Below are 24218 nucleotides of genomic sequence, written 5' to 3'. Positions count from 1 at the left end.
TTTAGCAGGGGGGCTCCAATTCCAGAGAGAAACATCTCCAGGTAGAGGGCACGAAGGCCATGTTTTATGTCTGATCGCGAGGTGTCGTGGAAGCCCAAGGCCTGCACAGCCTGCACCCGCAGTGCTCCCTCCCGTCACCTGCCTGCAGACTGCACAGGACGCCTGACCACACGTCTGTCTCCTCCAGGCAACTGCCCCACGCGCCCGAGCACCCGGTGGCCACACTCAGCACTGTGGAGAGGCGAGCCATCAACCTGACGTGGGCCAAGCCATTTGACGGCAACAGCCCCCTGATCCGCTACGTCCTGGAGATGTCGGAGAACAGTAAGGTTCCCGTGCTCACTGCCAGCACCCCCTGCCCAAGTGTGGACTCAGGAGGCAGCCCTGGGCTGGGGTCACAGCACCCCTGCTTCCTAGTTTTGGGCCTTCAAGCAGATCCCTCCCTCTGGCAGCCTCAGCTTCCTCATCTCTGAAAGAAACACCGACATCTGCCTGTCAGGCGTGTTACCATTGAAAGACATGACACACAACAGGTGCTGGACTCAGGGCCTGGCACAGCAGAAGCTGCAAAGAAAATGGCCACTATGTATTTATTGTTTATGTATGTATTCCCCAAGTCAAATTAGCAGGCATAATTTGAATTGCATTTTATTTATTTATTTACTTTTTTTTTTGAGACAGAGTTTCACGCTTGTCACCCAGGCTGGAGCATGATGGTGCCATCTTGGCTCACCGCAACCTCCACCTCCTGGGTTCAAGCAATTCTCCTGGCTCAGCCTGCTGAATAGCTGGGATTACAGGCATGCACCACCACACCCAGCTAATTCTGTATTTTTAGTAGAGACGGGGTTTCACCATGTTAGTCAGGCTAGTCTCGAACTCCTGACCTCAGGTGATCTGCCTGCATCAGCCTCCCAAAGTGCTGGGATTACAGATGTGAGCCACCACGCACAGGCTGGATGGCATTTTAAACAGCTTGCCTGGAGCTCATCGATTTGCAGGGCCAGGGGGAGAGATGGAGGCACCTCAGTTCCCATGAGCCCTTACTTTGCTCCGGCACCCTCCGCCCTCTCCTCCCCAGGGTGGTGTGAGCTAATGGGACCTAAGAAAAATGGCATGGTGGGCCGCTCCTGGACCAAGCTGGGGAGGCTCTCTCTTGCCAGCCCCAATGAGGCCGGACCCTGCTGGAAATGAGGAGTAAGAAGCACACGCTGTCCCAACCAAGATGCCCACTTCTGCCCCCACCCACTGTCCCTGCAGATGCCCCCTGGACTGTACTCCTGGCCAGTGTGGACCCCAAAGCTACCTCAGTGACAGTCAAGGGCTTGGTTCCTGCACGCTCCTACCAATTCCGTCTCTGTGCCGTGAACGACGTGGGGAAAGGACAATTCAGCAAAGACACTGAGAGGTGAGGGCAGCGGGCACTCTGAAGGGGCGTGGCCAAAACTCTTGCGGGGAGGGGCTGCAGCCGACACCGATGCCAGGTTCTGCTAGGGTTCCCCAAAGATTTTTTTTTCTTTTTAGATGGAGTCTCGCTCTGTTGCCATGCTGGAGTTCAGTGGTGTGATCTCGGCTCACTGCAGACTCCTGCCTCAGCCTCCTGAGTAGCTGGGACTACAGGTGCCTGCCACCACGTCCAGCTAATTTTTGTATTTTCTAGTAGAGGTGGGGTTTCACTACGTTGGCCAGGATGGTCTTGATCTCTTGCCCTCGTGATACACCCACCTCGGCCTCCCAGTGCTGGGATTACAGGCGTAAGCCACCATGCCCAGCCTCCCACAAAGCTTTTTTAAAATAATAAAAATTGCTGGGCATGGTAGGTTACCATCGTAATCCCAGCACGATGGGAGGCCAAGGCAGGTGGATCACCTGAGGTCAGGAGTTCGAAATCAGCCTGGCCAACATAGCAAAATCCCATCTCTACTAAAAATATATAAATTAGCTGGGTGTGGTGGTGGGTGCCCGTAATTCCAGCTACTTGAGTGGCTGAGGCATGATAATCACTTGAACCCAGGAGGCGGAGGTTGCAGTGAGTTGGGATCCAGCCTGGGTGACAAAGCAACACTCTGTCTTAAAAAAAAAAAAAAAAAAAAAAAAAAGACACCTGGGAAGGGATGTGGAAAAATCATAAAAATAATTTTTTTAATGAAAAAAAGGAAATTAAATAAAAACAGCAGGTACTTCATATAAAAACATCACACGGTGATACCCATCTGTGTAGAAGAATTCTATCATCTCCAGCTCTGTAAAACAAGCAGCCATCTCTACCAAGAAGTACGTCATGAAAGAGGTCAGAACAGCGTGACACAAATCCCTGTGCAACGCTGTGCACTTGGCTCTTTAAAAGACACCCGGGGCTTAAATCAATCATTTTGGTTTTGCCACAGTTGCAATAAGCCTGGGTCTCTCTGGCTTGTGCTAGGGTAGCCCCACCGGGGTCAAGACACTCCCACAGAGGGAGCGGTGGCAGGCAGCAGCCGGCATGGAGAGCAGTTGCAGGAGGGTTTACATACTCACTGTTTACTGAGCAACTACTGTGTGCCATGCCACGTTTGGAACACTGGAGGGGGGACGAGGAATGAATAGATACAGCCCCAGCCCATCTGAAGATACAAAATCACAACAACAGACAGGCTCAAAGTGTAGGGGAAGCTGCCCTGCAGCTCTCCTGCCCTGCGGCTGCACCACATCACACTGACTCACCTTCCTAATGTGCCTTCACGCTAACAGCCCTGAGTCACCAAGAAAAAGCCCAAGTCCTCACAAATGTAATCCTAGCACTTTGGGAGGCCGAGGGGAGGTGGATCACTTGAGGTCAGGAGTTTGAGACCAGCCTGGCCGACATGGTTAAACGTTGTCTCTACTAAATGTACAAAAATTAGCTGGGCATGGTGGCACATGCCTGTTATCCCAGCTACTAGGAAGGCTGAGACAGGAGAATCGCTTGAACCTGGGAGGTGGAGGTAGCAGTGAGCCAAGATCGTGCCACTGCACTCCAGCCTGGGGGACAAGAGCAAAACCCTGTCTCAAAAAAAGAAAAAAGGCCAAATCACCCTTACTCCAGCCTCTCCAAAAACATGGAAGCAGACCAGGTGTGGTGGTTTATGCCTGTAATCCTAGCACTTTGGGAGGCTGAGGCAGGCGGATCACCTGAGATCAGGAGTTTGAAACCAGCCTGGCCAACATGGCGAAACCCTGTCTCTACTAAAAATACAAACATTAGCCATGCCTGTGGCAGATGCCTACAATCCCAGCTACTCTTGAGGCTGAGGCAAGAGAATCACTTGAACCGGGAGGCGGAAGTGGCAGTGAACTGAGATCACGCCAGTGCACTCCAGCCTGAGTGAAAGAGTGTCTCAAATAAATAAATAAACAAAACCACAGGAGCAGGCAGCATGCTTAGGAAAGCCATCCATCAAAAAGCAAAAATGTAAAAATAAACAAAAAGGGAAAGACATCCATCAAGAATAATTAACTTTGGTTTGGAATGAACATGTGTCTGTGATGTAATAAATCCTCTTAGGCAGAACACAGCATCCCCACCTATGCCAGAGAAAGATGTGCCTGTCATGCTTGGCTCCCAGAGGCAGGGCGGGTGCGCTTGGCTCTCTCCGCCACTCGCCATGCCTGCCCTGCTCCAGCCTGAAGCTCAGCTGGCCAGCAAAGGAGGCCTAGTGAAGGTACACTGGCAGCTGGCCACTGGGATGTGACCAACAGTTCTGCTTCTAAAACACGTGGACACTCATGACCTCATCAGCTCCAACAGCAGCTTCCTTGACAAATAGGAAACTGACTTAATCCCTCAATTGCACCAAAAATCTGTATGTTAGCATTTTTATTTTTTTATTTATTTTTGAGACAGGATCTCGCTCGGTTGCCCTGACTGGAGTGCAGTGATGCAAACACAGCTCACTGCAGCCTCGACCTTCTGGCTCAAGCCATCCTCCCACCTCACCCTCCCTAGTATTTAGGATTACAGGTGCAAGTCACCACGCCTGGATTTTTTTGTTGTTGTAGAGACAAGGTCTTGCCATGTTGCCCAGGCTGGTCTCGAACTCTGGCCCTCAAGCGATCCTCTTGCCTCAGCCTCCCAAAGTGCTAGGATTACAGGCATGAGCCATGACATCTGACCTTAACAGTTTTCTAAAGGACTCATATATATATACACAGAGACTATGTATGTAGTACCCTTTGAGCCTCAACTAGTCTTGTAAGGTAGGCAAGTAGAGCTTTGTTATAATTCTTCTATAGAACAAGCTCAGAGAGGTTAGGTGACTTGCCCAAATGCACATAGCAGTTGTACAGAATTATCCGGGGTCAGAGTAGGGCAGGGTTCAGCCTTCTCCTAGCCCACTGAACTCCTGTGTTTGACCCCAAGACTGAGAGCATTGGTGTTTTGTGATCCAGGGTCTCCCTGCCCGAGGAGCCCCCGACGGCCCCTCCGCAGAACGTCATCGCCAGTGGTCGCACCAACCAGTCCATCATGATCCAGTGGCAGCCGCCTGCTGAGAGCCACCAGAATGGAATTCTCAAGGGCTACATCATCAGGTGGGTGTCCAACCTGGGGACAGGAGCCCAGTCCCAAGGGGAGAGACATGGGGGAAGATCAGAAGTGGACTGGAAAACCGTGCAGATTCATGGCAGGCCCTTTGCCATCTCGCGAGGACCAGGTAACAGGAAATGCCTCCACAGTGGTAGGATAGATTTAGGTTAGACACCTAGCAGAATTTCCACCAGCAAGACCCCTGGACACCAGCAGGAATGATTGAGAGGGGAGGCTATATGGGCTGACGTAGGAATAGACCTACAGGGAGACAGGAGAAAAAAGAGGTAACTATCTTATCCAAGGGGCAGGCGCCCTGGGAAGCCACGAATATTCTCAGGAGTGGAAAAACCAGCTGGCCAAAGAATCGATGGAAAAGTGAAAGTTCTTTCTTTGGTTCTTAACGGAGATGAAGCCCAGTTATACAGACGCTTATCTTTGCATCTGACTGAGGGATTATATAGTAGTAACCTAAATGAGAGCCATTAAAAGCCATTGGCCAGGTGCAGTGGCTCATACCTGTAATCCCAACACTTTGGAAGCCGAAGCAGGTGGATCACCTGAGGTCAGGAGTTCGAGACCAGCCTGGCCAACGTGGTGAAAGCCCATTTCTACTAAAAGTACAAAAAGTAGTCGGGCATGTTGGCATGAGACTGTAATCCCAGCTACTTGGAAGCAGGAGAATGGCTTGAACCCAGGAGGCGGAGGTTGCAGTGAGCTGAGATTGTGCCACTGCACTCCAGCCTGGGTGACAGAGCAAGACTCCGTCTCAAAAAAAAAGTCACTAAAATGTGGTATTCATAAGTTCAAATTCATAAGTTATTTGAAGTTACTGAGAACTCTCATTGATAGCCTAGATTCTGTCTCATTCCTGCACATACACACCCTCACAGTGGAGTGCTTTGACTGCTCCACTATTGCTTGATTTTGTTGTGAGTTTTTCATTAATCCTAAAGAGCGGTGCTTCTCCAAGTGCGGTCCCAGCACCTACAGCATCAGCCTAACCCGAGAATGGGTCAGAAATGCAAATTCTCAAGTCTCATCCAAGACCTACCAAACTGGAAACTTTGAGGATGGCCTCAGAAACCTCCACTTCTAAAAAAAGTCTTCCGGCCGGGCATGGTGGCTCACGCCTGTAATCCCAATACTTTGAGAGGCCTAGGAGGACAAATCACAAGGTCAGGAGTTCGAGACCAGCCTGGCCAACATAGTAAAACCCCATATCTACTAAAAATTTAAAAATTAGCTGGAGGTGGTGGTGGGCACCTGTAGTCCCTGCTACTCAGGAGGCTGAGGTGGGAGAATCACTTGAATTGGGAGTTGGAGTTTGCAAGACCACACCACTGTACTCCAGCCTGAGTGATAGAGTAAGACTCCCTCTCAAAACAAAAAAAGTCTTCTAGGAGATTTTGATTCATCTTGAGGTTTACAGAAGCAGTGTTTTAGGACATTGCAATACATTGGAATACTTTGAGGTCCTTAATTTTCCAATAATTAGATGCCAAATTATATATGCATTGTGTTTCTCGAATGAGTGATCGATCCATCCTTCGTGTCTGACACCCCAAATTTTTTTACTTCTTTAGTGTCATGCGTTCTTTTTGCCAGTGGAGGTAGAAATGGGTAGAATAGGTGTTTCATTCCACCTGGGTGAGTAACTGTCCGAAGAGGGAAGCTGTATCCTAGAGGGAGAAAGAAAGTGAGCCCAGCCTTCTAGGAGACAGCTCTCCTGTCCATGACCCCTCAGAGGCTGAGACCTGTGAGATCTGCCCTGGGACCTCTCAGTGCCCCTGGTTAGCAATCCTCTCCCCCAAAAAGAATAGTCCAGATGGCCAGGCACGGTGGCTCACGCCTGTAATCCCAGCACTTTGAGAGGCCAAGGCGGGCAGATCACGAGGTCAAGAGATCGAAACCATCCTGACCAACATGGTGAAACCATGTCTCTACTAAAAATACAAAAATTAGCCAGGCATGGTGGCACATGCCTATAGTCCCGGCTACTTGGAAGGCTGAGGTGGAAGAATCTCTGGAACCTGGGAGGCAGAGGTTGCAGTGGGCCGAGATTACACCACTGTGCTCCAGCCTCTCAACAGAGTAAGGCTCCATCTCAAAAAAAAAAAAAAAGAATAGTCCAGACACATCCCCTAGACCTCTGCTATCCAGTAAGGTAACCATTAGTCAACTCTGGCTACTTAAACTACAGTTGACCCTTGAACAATGTGGGGGCTGGGGTGCTGACCCCTACATGGTTGATGATCCATGTATATATATTTTTTTTGAGACAGGGTCTCACTCCGCTGCCCAGGCTGGAGTGCAGTGGCTCAATCTCAGCTCACTGCAGCCTCTGCCTTCCAGGTTCAAGCAGTTTTTCTGCCTCAGCCTCCTGAGTAGCTGGAATTATAGGCACCCACTATCATGCTTGATTTTTTTTACCCAGGCTGGAGTGCAGTGGTACAATCTCGGCTCACTGCAACCTCCACCTCCTGGGCTCAAGTGATCCTCCTGCCTTAGCCTCCCGAGTAGCTGGGACTACAGACATGTACCACCACATCCAGCTAATTTTTTTATTTTTAGTAGAGACAGGGTTTCATTTTTTTGGCCAGTCTAGTCTTGAACTCCTACCCTCGAGTGATCCACCCGCCTTGGCCTCCCAAAGTGCTGGAATTATAGGTATGAGCCAGTGCACCCAGCCTGCCGGCTAATTTTTGTATTTTTAGTAGAGATGGGACTTCACCATGCTGGCCAGGCTGGTCTCGAACTCCTGACCTCAAATGATCCACCCACCTGATCTTTCAAAGTGTTGGGATTATAGGCATGGGCTACCATGCCTAGCCCAATCCACGCATAATTTCTGGCTCCCCAAAAACTTAACTACTAATAGCCTACTGCTGGCCAGAGCCACATCTATAGCCAAACCGTCGATTAACACAAACATTTGTATGCATTTATGACATACCTTTTTCTTAATTTTTTGATATTTCTAGGCTGTGAGTTTTTTCAAATTGTCACAAATCTCCAAAATTTTTTCTGATATGTTCATTTTTAAGACTGTATAGCCAGACATGGTGTCTCACTCCTGTAATCCCAGCACTTTGGGAGTCCAAAGCGGGTGGATCACAAGGTCGGGAGTTCAAGACCAGCCTGGCCAGAATGGTAAAACCCCGTCTCTACTAAAAATACAAAAAATTAGCCAGGCATGGTGGCACACACCTGTAGTCCCTGCTACTCAGGAGGCTAAGGCAGGAGAATTGCTTGAACCTGGCAGGTGGAGGTTGCAGTGAGCCAAGATCACGCCACTGCACTCCAGCATGGGTGACAGAGCGACACTCTGTCTCAAAAATTTTTTTTGAATTTATTTCCTTGGTTACGCTAAACCACATTTCAAGTGCTCAGCAGCTGCCTGTGCGGTTGGGCACTGCGTCAGACAGCACAGATGCAGGGCACTTGCACCATCACGGGAAGTCCTATTGGACAGCGCTGCTCCAGACAATTTCCTGGGCGCGAGGCCCAGCAAGCTGCCTCTGACTCCACTATGCCTCGCCTCTTCCCCTCAGGTACTGCCTGGCCGGGCTGCCTGTGGGCTACCAATTTAAGAACATCACGGATGCTGATGTGAACAACCTGCTGCTGGAGGACCTCATCATTTGGACCAACTACGAGATCGAGGTGGCTGCTTACAACAGCGCTGGGCTGGGCGTCTACAGCAGTAAAGTCACGGAATGGACGCTGCAGGGAGGTAAGTAGAGACGGTGGCCTCAGACCAGGCACGGTGGTTCATGCATGACATCCTAGCACTTTGGGAGTCCAAACCGGAAGCCTGCTCAAGCCCAAGAGTTTGAAACCAGCCTGGGTAACGCAGGGAGACTCCATCTCTACAAAAAAACGAAAAAAAGTAGCTGGGCCTGCTACGGTGGCACAGTTACTCAGGAGGCTGGGGCAGGTTGGTCACTTGAGCCCAGGAGTTTGAGGCTAACCTAGGCAACATAGTGAGACTCCGTCTCTACAAAAAATGAACAAAACTATCTCAGTGTTGTGGTCCATACCTGTGGTCCCCGGTACTTGGGAGGCCGAGGCAGGAGGATTGCCTGAGCCTGGGGGAGTTAAGGCCACAGTGAGTTGAGATCATGCCGCTGTACTCCAGCCTGGGTGACAAAGTGAGACTGTTTCAAAAAAAATGAAATGAAATGAAAAGGGACTATGGCCTCAAAGGAGCAGGTGCTTTTCCTGCTCCCAGATCCTGTGCCTGCTGGGTGCTGTGCCTGTCCAGGCCTGAGAGCCTCAGCTGTGTGGCCGTTCTCACAAGGCCCCTGCCATTGCACTCTGGGGCTGGAATCACCACCCCATGCCAAGCTACCCCACAGGGTGGGAGGACTGAGTGGAAGAGGAAGAGGAGGCTGGCTTGGACATGGTGAAAGGCAGGGGCTTCGGGCATATGAGGACCTTCTATGAATTTCATGTGAAGTAGATCATGAAACAGCTTACTTCCTAAAAACCACACCAGGGCATTTTCATCCCCACCCTTTTTATTTACCAGCACCCTGTGAGGTGGGTCAGGCAAGTTTTATTTAATGCAATCTAATCCAGAGAGAATATGAAGGCCTCTTAAGTCTACACAGCGAGGGAGGAGGTGGGGTGGGGTAGGGGGGTGCAGGGCAGAGGCTGTACCCCTGATCCCTGCATTTTTCTCCCATTCTCTCCTCTCCTCTAGTTCCCACCGTCCCTCCAGGCAATGTGCACGCGGAAGCCACCAATTCCACGACCATCCGCTTCACCTGGAACGCCCCCAGCCCTCAGTTCATCAACGGCATTAACCAGGGCTACAAGGTACATGTGGCCTCTCCTCATCTAAGAAGAGGCCCTGACATCCTCTAGGGAAGGCACAGAGGGATGACAGAGGGGGCGGGAGGAAATCCCCCCTCTGTCTCTGAAGTCATTGGCTTAAGTTAAGCTGGGGGCACACATTAGGGGAAAAGAGCTGCAGGCTTTCCCCAAGGCCACATGCAGGCCATGGGAAGTGGAGACACTGCCACCCAGTGCCAAGGTCCTTCTCAGCAAGAACTCACAAAACCCGGGAAATTTCAGGCTCAGAAACACCTGATGTATGGGCCGAGCACGGTGGCTCATGTCTATAATCCCAGCACTCTGGGAGGCTGAGGCAGGTGGATCACTTGAGGTCAGGAGTTCAAGACCTGCCTGGCCAACACAGTGGAACCCTGCCTCTACTAAAAATACAAAAATCACGCCAGGCACGGTGGCTCATGCCTGTAATCCCAGCACTTTGGGAGGCTGAGGCGGGTGGATCACCTGAAGTTAGGAGTTCAAGACCAGCCTGGCCAATGTGGTGAAACCCTATCTCTACTAAAAATACAAAAATTAGCTGGGCATGGTGATAGGTGCCTGTAGTCCCAGCTACTTGGGAGGCTAAGGCAGGAGACTCTCTTGAACCCGGGAGGCAGAGGTTGCAGTGAGCCAAGATCGTACCACTATACTCCAGCCTGGGTGACAGAGTAAGACTCCATCTCAAAAAAGAATACAAAAATTACCAGGCATGGTGATAGGTGCCTGTAGTCCCAGCTACTTGGGAGGCTGAGGCAGGAGAATCACTTGTACCTGGGAGGCAGAGCTTGTAGTGAACCAAGATTGTAGCCATTGCACGCCAGCCTGGGTGAGAAGAGCAGAACTCTGTCTCAAAAAAAATAAAGAAACACCTGGTGTAGCCATGGCCCCATGAGAAAAATCCAGCATTCCCTTCTTACCATGGCTGTTGTGGGCTTCATGCTGGAAGGTATTCCAGGCTGCATTTGACTTCATGTAGTGTGTGGTTAAGGGCACAGGACTGGGACTCAGAAAGACTTGGGTTACAGTCCCAGCTCTGCCTCTTGCTGGTGACCTGCACACATTCTATAACCCGTCTTGGCTTCTGTCCTTCAATTTATTGAGCACCTACTCTATGCATTTCTCCCACCACTGAATAACTAAAATAAACTCGGTTTTCTCGCTTGCAAATGAAGATAATAATAATACCTGCTCCTTGGAGTTGTGCGAGGATTAAGTGAGATAATATTTATAATTCGTTCAGCACAATGACAAACACGTTTAGAAGCACTTGAAAAGTTATTTCAGTAGGCGTAGAAATGCATGTGTTTGTGAGGACTGCTATAAGCAAGTATCACAGACTGGATTGCTTAAAGCAACCACCTTTTTGGCACCAGGGATGAGTTTCATAGAAGACAATTTTTTCATGAACTGGGTGGGGAGGATGGTTTGGGGGTGATTCAAGCACATGACATTTATTGTATACTTCGTCTCTATGACTATCACGTTGTAATGTATAATGAAATAATTACATTACTCCCCACGATGTAGAATCAGTGGGATCCCTGAGCTTGTTTTCCTGCAACTAGACAGTCCCATCTGGGCGTGATGGGAGACAGTGGCACATCTCAGGCATTAGGTTCTGATAAGGAACATCCAACCTAGATCCCTCGCATGCACAGTTCACAGTAGGGTTCATGGCTCTGTGAGAACCGAATGCTACCACGGACGGGAGGCGGAGCTCAGGTGGTGATGCGAGCAATGGGGGCAGCTGTAAGTACAGATGAAGCTTCACTTTCTTGCCTGCTCCTCACCTCCTGCTGTGCTGCCTGATTCCTAACAGACCACAGACTGGTACCTGGTGGTCAGTGGGGGTTGGGGAACCCTGGCTTAAACAACAGAAATATATCTGTGCACAGTTCAGCGGGGTACGAGATTCTGGTGTGGGCAGGGTCGGTTTCCTCTGAGCCCTCTCTCCTCGGCTTGTGGGTGTCTGTGTCCGAATGCACTCTTCCATAGTAATAGCAGCAGTCCATTTGCTTTCCTTGTAACTGTGCTCAAAGTCAGGACTTTTCAGTCATCCCATCTTGGAATACAGACCTCAGACCCCAGGCCCGGCTCGCCGCTCATTTCACATGAGCCCGGTGCCTGTCCTCCCCACGGAGAGCTGAAGAGAGAGCACAGCATGGGGGATCTACACTATTTTTTTCTTTTTATTTGAGATGGAGTCTCAGTCTGTCGCCCAGGCTGGAGCGGCACGGTCTGGGCTCACTGCAACCTCTGCCTCCCAGGTTCAAGCGATTCTCCTGCCTCAGCCTCCCAAGTAGCTGGGACTACAGGCACCCACCACCATGCCCAGCTAACTTTTGTATTTTTAGTAGAGACGGGGTTTCACCATATTGTCCAGGCTGGTCTCGAACTCCTTACCTTGTGATCCACCCACCTCAGACTCCCAAAGTGGTGGGATTACAGGCATGAGTCACCAATCCAGGCCTACACTATGTTTTAAAGGGGTAGGACCTGACCCCAGCAACGTGGGGCAGATGGAAGGATGGCACCCACTCCCTCCAGATGTGGGAAGGGAGGCAGAGATTTGAGGGGAGGTCAGCAGTGAAGCTTCAGCCCTGGGAACTCGTGACCTCAAGGTAACCGCTAACACATCCTGAAGCTTCCTGCAACCCCTCTGCTCTGCGTTTACCACAACTAAGATGAATTCTAGGATTCACTGCCTTAGCACTTCTTTCGCCAAGGCGAGGGAGACCGGGCAAGAAGGGACCGGGATGAAATCATGACAGGGCGTTTCTGCTAATGTGGCAAGCAGACAAAGGAGGGATGGTCCAGAACTGCATCTGACCCAGCCTCGCCCGGCCTTGGCCCTCTCGCTCCCAGGAAGGCAGTGAACCCAAGGCCGAGCAGAGCTTTGCAGGGCAGGGAGCAGTAGCTGAATGCTTGGTGCACTTGCTGGCTAGAAAACTCTCCTAATTGGGACCCTGGAGGGAGGCAGGGGAAGCCAGCATTGCTAAAGAGCAGAGGAGCTGAGCTGGGAACAATTAGCTTCTTGCTGCCAATTCTAAGCACAAGTTTTATTCTTCATATGGGAGGGCTGAGCTACTAACTTTTAAGGCAAACAGCTCCCCCGAGGGTCAGGAAGGCCAGCCTGTAGCCAGAACAAGTAGGGCAGGGGCCCATGGTGACCCAGAGCAAGAGGAGGCAGCAGAGGCCACTGAATGCCCAGGTCCAGTTAGTGCCCAGCCCCCAGTAGCTACTCAATAAAGGTCAGTGGGAGTGAACTGCCCAGAAGTTTTGTGCACAGGAATTGGTGGAAGAGTAAGAAGAGCTCACACTTACGGGGCACTTTTCCTGGCCAGGCAGTACACTGAATGCTTCAGTCACATTCATCTTTCACACAAGCAGCACAGAGACTCTAAGAAGTAGTAGTATCAGCCAGGCTCCATGGCTCACGCTTGGAATCTCAGCACTTTGGGAGGCCAAGGCAGGGGGTCACTTGAGGTCAGGAGTTTGAAACCAGCCTGACCAATATGGTGAAACCTCATCTCTACTAAAAAGACAAATATTAGCCAGGTGTGATGGCACATGTCTCTAATCCCAGCTACAGACATAGGAGGCTGAGGCACGAGAATCGCTTGAGCCCAGGAGGCAGATGTTGCAGTGAGTTGAGATCATGCCACTGCGCCCCAGCCTGGAAGCAGAGCTAGACTCCATCTCAAAAATAAAAGGAATATTACCATCATCACACCATTTTACAGAAAAAGAAACTGAGGCACCAGAAGGAAGTTACTTGTTCAAGGTCAAACACAGTGACAAGGTCAATGCAAAGCTTAGATTCAAACCAGAGCCTTCACTTTTCCTTACATTAAAAATAAAATGTCAGGCTAGGCACCGTGCCTCATCCTATAATCCCAACACTTTGGGAGGCCAAGGCAGGGGGATCCCTTGAGCCCAGGAGTTTGAGACCAGCCTGGGAAACATGGCAAGATCTCATCTTTACACACACACGAAAAGTTAGTCGGCACGGTAGTGCATGCCTGTGGTCACAGCTACTCAGGAGGCTAAGATGGAAGGGTTGTTTGAGCCCAGGATTTGAGGCTGCAGTGAGCTGAGATCACGCCATTGAACTCCAGCCTGAGTCATAGAGTGAGACCCTGTGTCAAAAAAGACAGAGAAAGAGAGAGAGAATGTGTTATTTTTAATTGTAAATAACATTTTCCATACCGATGAATAAAAGCAGAGATTTTTTTCCCCCTGCTTCTTTATTTTCAGCATATCACAGGGAGAAAAAAGCAGTGTTTGTCCCTTGTATCCCTCCAATGAGGATGAATATTTTTCCCTTTTCATTTTTTTGTTTGTTTGTTTTGAGATGGAGTCTTGCTCTGTCACCCAAATTGGAGCACAGCGGTATGATCTCAGCTCAGTACAATCTCCTCCTTGGCTCAAGAGATTCTCCTACCTCAGCCTCCCGAGTACCTGGAACTACAGGCACTAACCACCACACCTGGCTAATTTTTGTATTTTTAGTATAGACCAGGTTTTACCATGTTGACCAAGCTGGTCTTGAACTCCTGACCTCAAATGATTCACCCAAAGTGCTGGGATTACAGACGTGAGTCACCACACCCAGCTGACCCCTTTAATTGTGAAAATTTTCAAATATCCACCCAAGTAGAGGAAAGACTGCAGTGAACACCTATATACCCCTCCCCAACTTCAACAATGCCCAGCTCCCAGCCAGGTCTGTTCCATCTCTTCCCCAACCCTCTGCCTTTCCCCTGGAACATTTTGAAGCAAATCCCAGGCATTGTATCAGTTCATCCATGAATGTTTCTGGAAAGAAATATTACAGATGAGGTCTCTATTTAAAACAAAACCACAGTAACCACATTATCATTATGATGGCTAAAAATATCAGCAGGCCCTGTAATATCATCAGCTATCCAGTCAGCCTTCAAATTCCCTTGATTGCCGCATAATTTCTGTGACTCGTGGTTTTACTTGCTTCAGGATCTAAATGAAGTTCATACAATTGCAGTCAGTTGAGGGGATTTTTTAGGTCTCAGTTGATCTATTGATTCTCTCTATCTTTCTCTCTCTCTCTTTTTCTTATAATTTATGGTGAAGAAACTTAGTCATTTGTCCAGTAGAATATTCCCCAGTCCCAAAGTCTGGATTTCGCTGATTGCACCCCTGTGGGGTCATTCAGTGCATTCCTCCAAACACCAGAGTTACAGTGAGTTGGAACTTAAAGCTAGAGGCTAATCTGATTCAGGTTTGATTTTTGTTGTTCGAAATATTTTACTTCAGGGTGCAGTGGCTCAGGCCTGTAATCCCAACACTTAGGGAAATCAAGGTCAGGTGGATCATCTGAGGTCAGGAGTTTGAGACCAGCCTGGTCAACATGGTGAAACCCCGTTTCTACTAAAAATACAAAAATGAGCCAGGCATGGTGGTACATGCCTGTAATCCCAGCTACTTGGGAGGCTGAAGCAGGAGAATCGCTTGAACCCAGGAGGCAGAGGTTACAGTGAGCAGAGATCACACCATTGCACTCTAGCCTGGGCAACTGAATGAGACTCTGTCTCAAAAATTAAGAAAAAAAGAAAGATTTCACTTCCTAGGCGGTGAAGGGAGGAGGGAGGGAGGGAGGAAGGGAGGAAGGAAGGAAGGAAGGAAGGAAGGAAGGAAGGAAGGAAGGAAGGAAGGAAGGAAGGAAGGAAGGAAGGAAGGAAGGAAGGGAAGGATTTCTATCAGAAGGCACTAAGTCTGGCTGTCTCTTACTGTGAGGTCAGCCACCAACAGTCATCTATGAGCTATCATTTCAATAAGGGTTATAATATGGGGATAGGCAAATATTATAATTTCTTCTGGATTTATTAGCTGAAATGCTTTCAAAAAAGAAGAATTTTTCCCTTTTTCAACTTTTTGGCTACCCAACGTTTCAGTTTATCTAGGAAAAGCAGGGTAAGTGTTCAATTATTTTCCCTTACCAATTTTTTGTATAATGAATTGGTTCTGGCCAGGTATGGTGTATCACCCCTGTAATCCCAACACTTTGGGAGGCTGAGGAAGAGGTTTGCTTGAGGCCTGGAGTTCAAGACCAGCCTAGGCAGTATAGTGACACTGCCCCCAATCTCTATTCTAAAAATAAATAAATAATGAATTGATTCCTTATTGCCTTCTAAGGTAACAGATGAGCTTGGGTTGGAGGGGGATATATTTCTGTTTTGTTTTAGGTTTGGTAGTACTATTAGATAACTAAGGTTTGTTGTTTTTTTTTTTTTAACAAATCTGATGTGTTTCAATCCAGTACCATTATTACGCTTATTGAATGGTACTGGGTACCAATTCAGTGGTACAAATGGACCCATCATTGGCCCCTTCAACTTGACAGTGAGCCCTCTTGACATGGCCCCAGTAGTCCATTTGGTATGACAAGATGTTCCAAACTATTATGTATACATCCCCCTCACTGTGCCAGGGATCAGCCATTTCTTCAAGGAGCCTTGTTGCCTTTGGTGAGAAATGATAGCGACCACGATTTCAGCACTCGCGTTGCATTTATTCCAGGAACGGTGGTTGTTTCTAGGCCCGTTAATGGCTCGCTAAAAAATACTTTCTTTTTTATGATACCATAGATACTCACACTTTCAATTCCATTTCATGATGACAGGCTCTTTAATGACCTCGTTGGTCTTTTGTCTATATCTCTTTTGTCGATACTGAAAATCCAGTTCCCACCATACCAGCATTTTACCCACCTACGTTATCCCCACGAACACACACAGCAGTTAGAACAGCCATATCCACACTGTGATTACTGAACATAGGTTCCAATTATTGCTGTTCTTTTTGTTCCTAAGGTATATCCCTCTAGGGATGGCCTTTGCATTGCACCGCTGAGTCTTTTGAAGTCATTTCTCTCTGTAATTTTGCCACAGCTCAATACTCCATTAGGTTCGTTTGCTTCATTGTAGTTTTGATTTTTAGGGATTGATTTTTTTAATTTAATTTTGTTCTATAATTACCTTGAATATTTACATAATAAAGTCAAATCTACAAAGCAAATACAGAGAAAATCAGCTTCAATCCTTGTCCCCTCACTCCCCCATAGGTCTGATTGCTTTCTGATTGTTTGATTTGATTTGTTTCTTCTATTTTTTAAATATAAGCAAGTACAGGCCAACCATGGTGGTTCATGCCTGTAATTCCAGCACTTTGGGAGGCCGAGGCAGGCAGATCCTTTGAGTTCAAGACCAGCATGGCCAACATGGTGAAATCCCATCTCTAAAAACACACACACAAAAAAAAAAAATCAGCTGGGCATGAGGCAGGTGCCTGTAGTCCCAGCTACTCAGGAGTCTCAGGTAGGAGAATCATTTGAACTGGGAAGACGGAGGTTGCAGTGAGCCAAGATCGTGCCCCTGCACTCCAGCCTGGGCAACAGAGTGAGACTCCTTCTAAAAAACAAACAAAACAAAGGTAGTAGGCCCTTCCTAGCCACGGAATCCACACCTGTGGATTCAGTCAATCTCATACTGGATCTAAAAATATTAAGAAAAATATTGCATCTGCTGTAAACACATACAGACTTTTTGTCATTATCCCCCCAAACAATACAGTATAGCAGTTGCATTGTGTTAGGTATTAAAATAATCTAAAGGTGACTTAAAGTATCTGGGAGGAGGTGTACAGGTTACATGCAAACACTACATCATTTTATATCAGGGACTTGAGCAGCTGTGGGTTTTGGTATCTGCAGGGGTCCTGGGGCCAATTCTACATGAATGCCAAGGATTTTCTGGACATGCATACATAAGTGTGTGTGCCCGCCTTCTCAGATAAGTGACATTGTACTTTCCACATTCTCCATCTTGATACATACATATATGTTTGTGTGTGTGTGTGTGTGTGTGTGTGTGTGTGACACAGAGTTTCGCTCTTTTGCTCAGGCTGGAGTTCAGCGGCGTGATCTCAGCTCACTGCAACCTCTGCCTTCCCATTTCAAGTGATTCTCTTGCCTCAGCCTCCGGAGTAGCTGGGATTACAGGCACCTGCTACCACGCCTGGCTAATTTTTGTATTTTTAGTAGAGACAGGGTCTCACCATGTTAACCAAGCTGGTCTTGAACTCCTGACCTCATTATCTGCCCACCTTGGCCTCCCAAAGTGCTGGGATTACAGGCGTGAGACATCACACACAGCCTCTTTTTTTATTTTTACAATATGACTTTGGACTAGATTCCTGGAAATGAGATTGTTGAGTCAAAGGGAAAATGTGTGAATAATTTTGCTACTATTGCCAAATACCCCTCATTCAACTTATTGTTCAGTCTTTTAATTTTTAAATGGAAAATATATGATTCAAAAAACAAAAAAAAGTCAAAAACAGTAAACATATAGCAGAAGACCTCCATCCCACCGCAGTCTCCCACCTGCCTAGATCTACTCTGCCCAACCCAAAAACTATCCTCACTGTAAGCGACCACTATTGTTGGTTTCTCACATTTCCTTTCAAGTTGTTTTCTGGGAATCTGTGTATGTGGAAAGAGATAGAAGGAGAGAGACAGAGAGAGAGGATTTCTCTTTTTATTTTGAGACAGAGTCGCCCAGGCGAGAATGCAGTGATGCCATCTTGCCTCACTGCAACCTCTGCCTCCTGGGTTCAAGCAATTCTCCTGCCTCAGCCTCCCAAGTAGCTGGGATTACAGGCGAGTGCCACGATACCCGGCTAGTTTTTGTATTATTAGTAGAGAAACATGGTCAACATGTTTCACCATGTTGACCAGGCTGGTCTCCAACTCCTGACCTCAGGTGATCCGCCTGCCTTGGCCTCCCAAAGTCCTGGGCTTATAGGCGTGAGCAACGGCACCCAGCCTGACTTTTATTTTTTAACTTTAGTAGCTAGATGCCATATACACCATCCTACACTCTCAACCCTGTAGAGTACTGCCTCCACCAGGGACAGGAGACATTTCACCTGCTCCTCCCTGCAACCCAGCAAGCCAGCTGTTTCTATCCCCTAGAATAGCCTGAGACTCAGAGTGCTCAAGTGACTTTCCCTGAGTCACACAGTAAGTGACAGAGCTGGGTTCAGTTTCAAGTGTGCCCTCCCCCAACACTCCATTAGCAGCACTGCTGTTCAGTTACAGGGCTTGACTCCCTGAGCCTCTGCTCTCTAAGGGGGAATTGCATGTCCCAGGAACCCAGGTCCAATGCTCACTCCCCAGAATGCACCCGAGCCTGCTCAGGGGAGCCCCGTCTGCTTAGAATCTGAGACTAAGGACCTAGTAGGGTAAATCAACACTAAAACTGACTCACAAGGAGAAGGCCCAGAGACGTCATAGAGAAGCACTCACCTCAGCAACTGTGTATACTTTTGAGAAGCAGAGGTCATCAGGAAAGGACTCAGGGTCCACAGATTGAGCCAGCTCCTAGTAAGTCCATGTGCAAGCTCCTTCACCTTCCTGAACCTCAGTGTCCTTTTCTGTAAGAGCATAGGACAGTGATTTCCATCTACTCCTCATTGTGATGATTAAATAAGGCCAGGCACATGGGGGTAGTGCAGCAGGTGGAAGCCCTGTTGCGTGTTGGGCTGAGCACCAAAGCTGCATCCCACAACTTCCCTTTAGGGCAATGAAGAATGCAAAAGCAATTTTACTCTCTCTCCCAGGACCTGAGGGGGGGAAGCCTCCTATCCCTAAGCCTCCTCCTCTTCACATGCAGCAGGAGAAGTACAAGCAGCTCACATCCCAGGGTAAATATTTTGAAACAGCCACAGGAAGCCGTGGCCCTGCTGCCATCTTGGATTTAGGCATCAAGCTTTAGGATGCTGAAGTCAACAGCGTGACTCCACAAACCACACTTCCATGACCCTATGCACTTGTGCACGTCCTCTGGGTCGTTTTTGCGGGAAAGGCCGGGTGATACTGTTTTAAGGCACCCTTTTTCCTTTATTTGTTTTAAATGGTAGGGAGAATAATTGGCCTAAGCCCAATAAAATATTTACCCAGATCTTATACTTGCTGGGGAACACACCGCACAATTAATTCTAACAGCATAATTAATTTGAATTTACATTAATTAAATTAAATTAAAACATTAAACTTGTTTCTTAATCTACTCCAAAGAAGTTCGGCAACATAATTGCTATGAAACAAGATAATCGAAATACGGAGGATATTTAACATACTTATTAAATGCCACTTAGTATTTCTGTTTAGTATTTTGAGGGTCTAATTAGTGTCTAATTAACTTGCTATAGGCTATCTTTTCACAATACCAATTAAATTTCAAAACATCCTTTATAAATACATGGCCATGAAAAGGAGAAGATTAAGCATTGTTATAGGCGTGAGTTAATCGGGAGACATTGGCGTGGCGTTGTTTTATATCTATAAATACCCGCTCTTATTAAAACTCATCAAGTGTTGCTTTTCCCCATTAATTGCTATTTAATCAACTTCAAATAAATGAGGAAATCTCTGAAACCAGCTGTCATTATTGGAGACAGATGAAGGGCCCAGAAACAGAAGCGTGAGGTGAGAGCAGGCAGGGAGATAAGCAGGAGGGGCGGGGGCCGGGTGCAGTCTGCAGAGTGGGGATTAGCGAGAACTTGAGGGATTTTCAGATAGGACTTTCTTGCTGATTCCCCCCCTCCACCGTCTACTCAATATTTAAGATGGAAATCCCAACTTAGAAGGAGTGTAAGAGGACAATAATTACCCACAAACTGAACTTCCCAGCTCTGTAGGAAGGAACCCTTGGAGAACTCCAATGAGGAAGCTGCCCCAGCTCACATGGGGCAAGATGTAGGAGCTCAGGGCTTGGAATCCCAGAACCAGCTTCCTCTTACCTGTGTGAGTCTCTTTGAGCCTCAGTTTCATCATCTGTAAAATACAGGTTTGGGCTGGGCACAGTGGCTCACACCTGTACTCCCAGCACTTTGGGAGGCCAAGGCGGACAGATCACTTGAGACCAGCCTTGCCAACATGGTGAACCTCCATCTATACTAAAAATACAAAAATCAGCCGGGCGTGGTGATGCACGTCTGTAATCCCATCTACTCCAGAGGCTGAGATGGAGAATCACTTGAACAGAGGTTGCAGTGAGCCTAGTCCCACTGTACTCCAGCCTGGGCAAAAAAGTGAGATTCTGTCTCAAAAAAAATTAATAATAAAATAAAATACAGGGCTGGGCTGGGCACAGTGGCTTACACCTATAATCCCAGTACTTTGGGAGGCTGAGGTGAAAGGATTGCTTGAGCCGAGGAGGTCGAGGCTGCAGTGAGCTGTGCTCATACCTCTGTACTCCAGCCTGGACAGCATAGTAAGACCCCATCTCAAAGGAATACAGAGCCAGTTTCATGAGTATGCCACCTGTGCAGTCACACAGGGCCCACGTTTAGAAGGACCCCACAGTTAGTTAAATGCTGTGCTGCTGTCATCTTAAAATTCTTAGTCATTTTTGAACAAGGGGCAAAATTTTCATTTTACACTGAGCCTGCAAATTATGCAGCTGTTCCTGGTGAAATGCCTCCCTCCTGGGTCTCTGTGAGAATTGAGTGACAGGCGGCTCCTGGGAAGCACCCAGCATAGTGCTTTGCATGAAGTCAGTGGCTCAAGAAGTGAAGAAGTGCCCCAAAGTGAACCCTAATATCCCGCGGTTCCCTGCACTGCCTGTCCCTTCCCTCAGAGCAGGCACTACAGGGACGTGGGTCCCCGGCCACCATCTGTTGACTGGCCCAGCCTGTGGGAGAGAGCTTGGCCTCCTCTGGAGCCTTCCTGATGCCCTGTCTGACTTGCTGGCCTCTCTGCAGCTGATTGCCTGGGAGCCGGAGCAGGAAGAGGAGGTTACCATGGTGACCGCCCGGCCTAACTTTCAAGACAGCGTCCATGTGGGCTTCGTGTCTGGCTTGAAGAAGTTCACCGAGTACTTCACCTCGGTGCTGTGTTTCACCACCCCTGGAGACGGGCCACGCAGCACCCCGCAGCTGGTGCGCACCCATGAGGATGGTAGGCACCCCCTAGCCCTACTCTCTCTGCCCCACCCAAGGCCAGGCTGGGTACCCCAGGCAGAAGGGAGGCCCAGTTTTGTCTCCCAGGCTGGGGCACCCCCAGATCACCACAGCCTGTCTCACAGATGGCGGCCTCTCTCTGGCTCTAACAGGCCTTGGGGGGTGGGGGTTCCTTTTGGGGTGCAGTGCCTGGCCCTGTCGGACACCTGAGCTTCAGTGATATCCTGGACACATCGCTGAAAGTCAGCTGGCAAGAGCCGGGAGAGAAAAATGGCATCCTCACAGGTAGGCACCACAGCGTTTCTGAATCAGAGGGCAGGACAGGGCTGGAAGGCCAGAGCTGGTCCATCCCCTGCCTTCCAGCTACTTTTCACCCAAGTCCTTGAAGCTAACCCACTGTTTCTTAGAAACCACTCACAGGAGGCCCTCGGTACCTCCACTTCATTACACATCCCAAAGTCTCCAGCCCCACACCTTCAGCCACAGATCTCAATGACTGCCGTGATGACTCCCTGTGTGTCCCCTGCAATTCCCTGAAGTGGTGGCATCCCACTGAGGCTACACCTGAGACCCAGGGCAGGATGCCAGCAGCTCCCACCTTCCTTGGCCCCATTGCTCCTAGTGTGGATGTAATTGCCAGCCTAGTAGAGAAGTGAGAAGTGGAGTAGAGGGTCAGGCCAGCTCATGGCCACAGCCAAGCTCATGCCAACATGGGGGCTCTCCCCAGGGTACCGGATCTCCTGGGAGGAGTATAACCGAACCAACACCCGTGTGACCCACTACCTACCCAACGTGACCCTGGAGTACCGCGTCACGGGCCTCACCGCACTCACCACCTACACCATTGAGGTGGCCGCCATGACCTCAAAGGGGCAGGGCCAGGTGTCGGCCTCCACCATCTCCTCTGGGGTGCCCCCAGGTAAGTGCCCACTCTCAGGGCAGGACTCATGGAGTTCTCCTGAGCAGCATCCCATTCAAGAGGTCCCTTATCAGCCAAGCGTGCTTGCTCATGCCTGTAATCCCAGCACCTTGGGAGGCCAAGGCAGGCAGATCACCTCAGGTCAGGAGTTCCAGACCAGCCTGGCCAACATGGTGAGACCCCATCTCTACTGAAAATACAAAAATTAGCCAGGTGTGGTGGTGCATGCTTGTAATCTCAGCCACTTGGGAGGCTGAGGCTGGAGGATCACTTGAACCCAGGAGGTGGAGGTTGCAGTGAGCCGAGATCACACCACTGCACTCCAGCCTGAGTGACAAAATTAGATCCTGTATTAAAAAAAAAAGTGGGGGAGGCCTTGTCTTTCAGGAATACCAGCGTTCTTTCCATGGACTCTCCCGTTTCCTTGTGCTGTGTGGGTATGGATCCTCTCAGAGCAGGCCGAATTCCTGGGATCCCAGGCCTGTGGACAGGGGCTCCCCTGGGCCCCTGCTGCTTCCTCCCACAGCTCTCAGAAAAGCAGAGGCCCTCTGCCTTGTTGCATTTCCCCACCAGTCTCTCCCATCACCCATTTCTCGCCAGATTCCACACCAGGCAATGGTATCTGTGATTCAGGGGAAGAATTCCCACTGTCACCCAGAGTCTACCTTGGATTCCAGCATGTGGAAGGGTTGGTTGGGAGGTGGCAGAGCACAGTGGGAATACTCCTAGGCCTGGTGCAGAGAGCAAGCTGAGCTCCACTCTCAGCTCTGCTTCTGCCAAGCTCTGCAACCTTGAGCAAGTTACATGTCCCCTCTGTGCCTGTTTCCCCATCTGTATATATGGAAAGTTGGACCAGATTAACCATGTGGTCCCATCCAGATCAGTCAGGCAGTGCTTGTGTGACCTGCCAGCATCCCTCCACCTGCTGCTTAGATGGCTGGGCCACCTGAGCCTTGGCCAACCCCCAGTGATGATTACAGACAGCTATGCTGGCAAATACATATGTAGTGCTCACGGGGGATGGAGCTAGGAGCTTTGTACACGTCAACTCATTTTATCCACACAGCAACCCTGAGGGAGGTGTTGTTATTATTATCTTCAATACCAAGGAGAACATGGAGGCACAGAGAGGTGGATAACTTGTGCAAAGACACACAACTTACATTTAAGTAGTGGAGTTAGATTTAAACTCATTCTGACTCCCAGAATCTGTGCTCTTTCTGTTCCTGAGCTCTAAGAGCCTCAGGGTTCCTGGCCAGAAAATAAGCTTCCTCCTGTCCCGACCCAACCTTCCCGCCTTCCTGAGCTGTAATTAGGTATAGGAGGTGTGCAGGAGTCTGTGCGGATGGAGGGGAGGATTGGTCCCGTTTGGTTTCTTTCTCAGCCCAGCTTGGTTTTAATGCAGCTTTCAGCTTCATTATGAGTACCTCACTCATATCCAGAAGTGCCAGGAAGGAGCCATCCCAACCCCTGTTTCCTGGCCCAAGATCCTCCTCTCAGCCCTGAGAGCTTCCCCTTGGCCCCCAAATCTGTCCTTGTGACCTTGGTCACATTGGGGTCACCACCTGAGGCGTTACTCACCACCACAGTGATACAAGCAGGCTAGGGATAGCTGCTGGTTGCTTTCAGAGGGCAAAATGCAGCCAATTGACCCAGACCCTCTGTCCGCTTTTGTTCCTAAGAGGTTCTGAGGTAGCATACTGTGGATAATTAACATGGTTAAGAGACTGGTTATACAAATGATAAAAGCTTTAGGTTCCAGGCCCAGAGTAAACACTATTAACAGGTAATTCCCCTTTGATCTCCCCCTGAGAGGACCATCCAGCACAAAGTTTACATGAGTAAACAGAGTAGAAACAAAGGGATATGGGGTAAACAGACTTAAACTGGGAAAAGCCTCTTCCCTATCTTCCT

At 49.0% G+C, this 24218-nt stretch overlaps 1 protein-coding gene across 4 annotated transcripts in view; it reads left to right on the top strand.

Annotated features, from left to right (window-relative positions):
• SDK2 (sidekick cell adhesion molecule 2) overlaps positions 1–24218 on the top strand; it is a 313791-nt gene that overhangs the window by 225881 nt on the left and 63692 nt on the right. For all 4 annotated transcript variants that reach the window (XM_035301669.3, XM_035301668.3, XM_078374537.1 and 1 more), the window contains 8 exons: positions 188–324; positions 1261–1408; positions 4408–4548; positions 8098–8279; positions 9252–9367; positions 21188–21383; positions 21572–21670; positions 22113–22304. In XM_035301669.3, coding sequence (XP_035157560.1) covers positions 188–324; positions 1261–1408; positions 4408–4548; positions 8098–8279; positions 9252–9367; positions 21188–21383; positions 21572–21670; positions 22113–22304 — 1211 coding nt within the window. The remainder of the gene's footprint in view (positions 1–187; positions 325–1260; positions 1409–4407; positions 4549–8097; positions 8280–9251; positions 9368–21187; positions 21384–21571; positions 21671–22112; positions 22305–24218) is intronic.

This window comes from Callithrix jacchus, chromosome 5, assembly GCF_049354715.1.
Source record: "Callithrix jacchus isolate 240 chromosome 5, calJac240_pri, whole genome shotgun sequence".
Lineage (NCBI taxonomy): Eukaryota > Metazoa > Chordata > Mammalia > Primates > Cebidae > Callithrix > Callithrix jacchus.
This window is presented reverse-complemented; position numbering and strand designations above follow the sequence as displayed.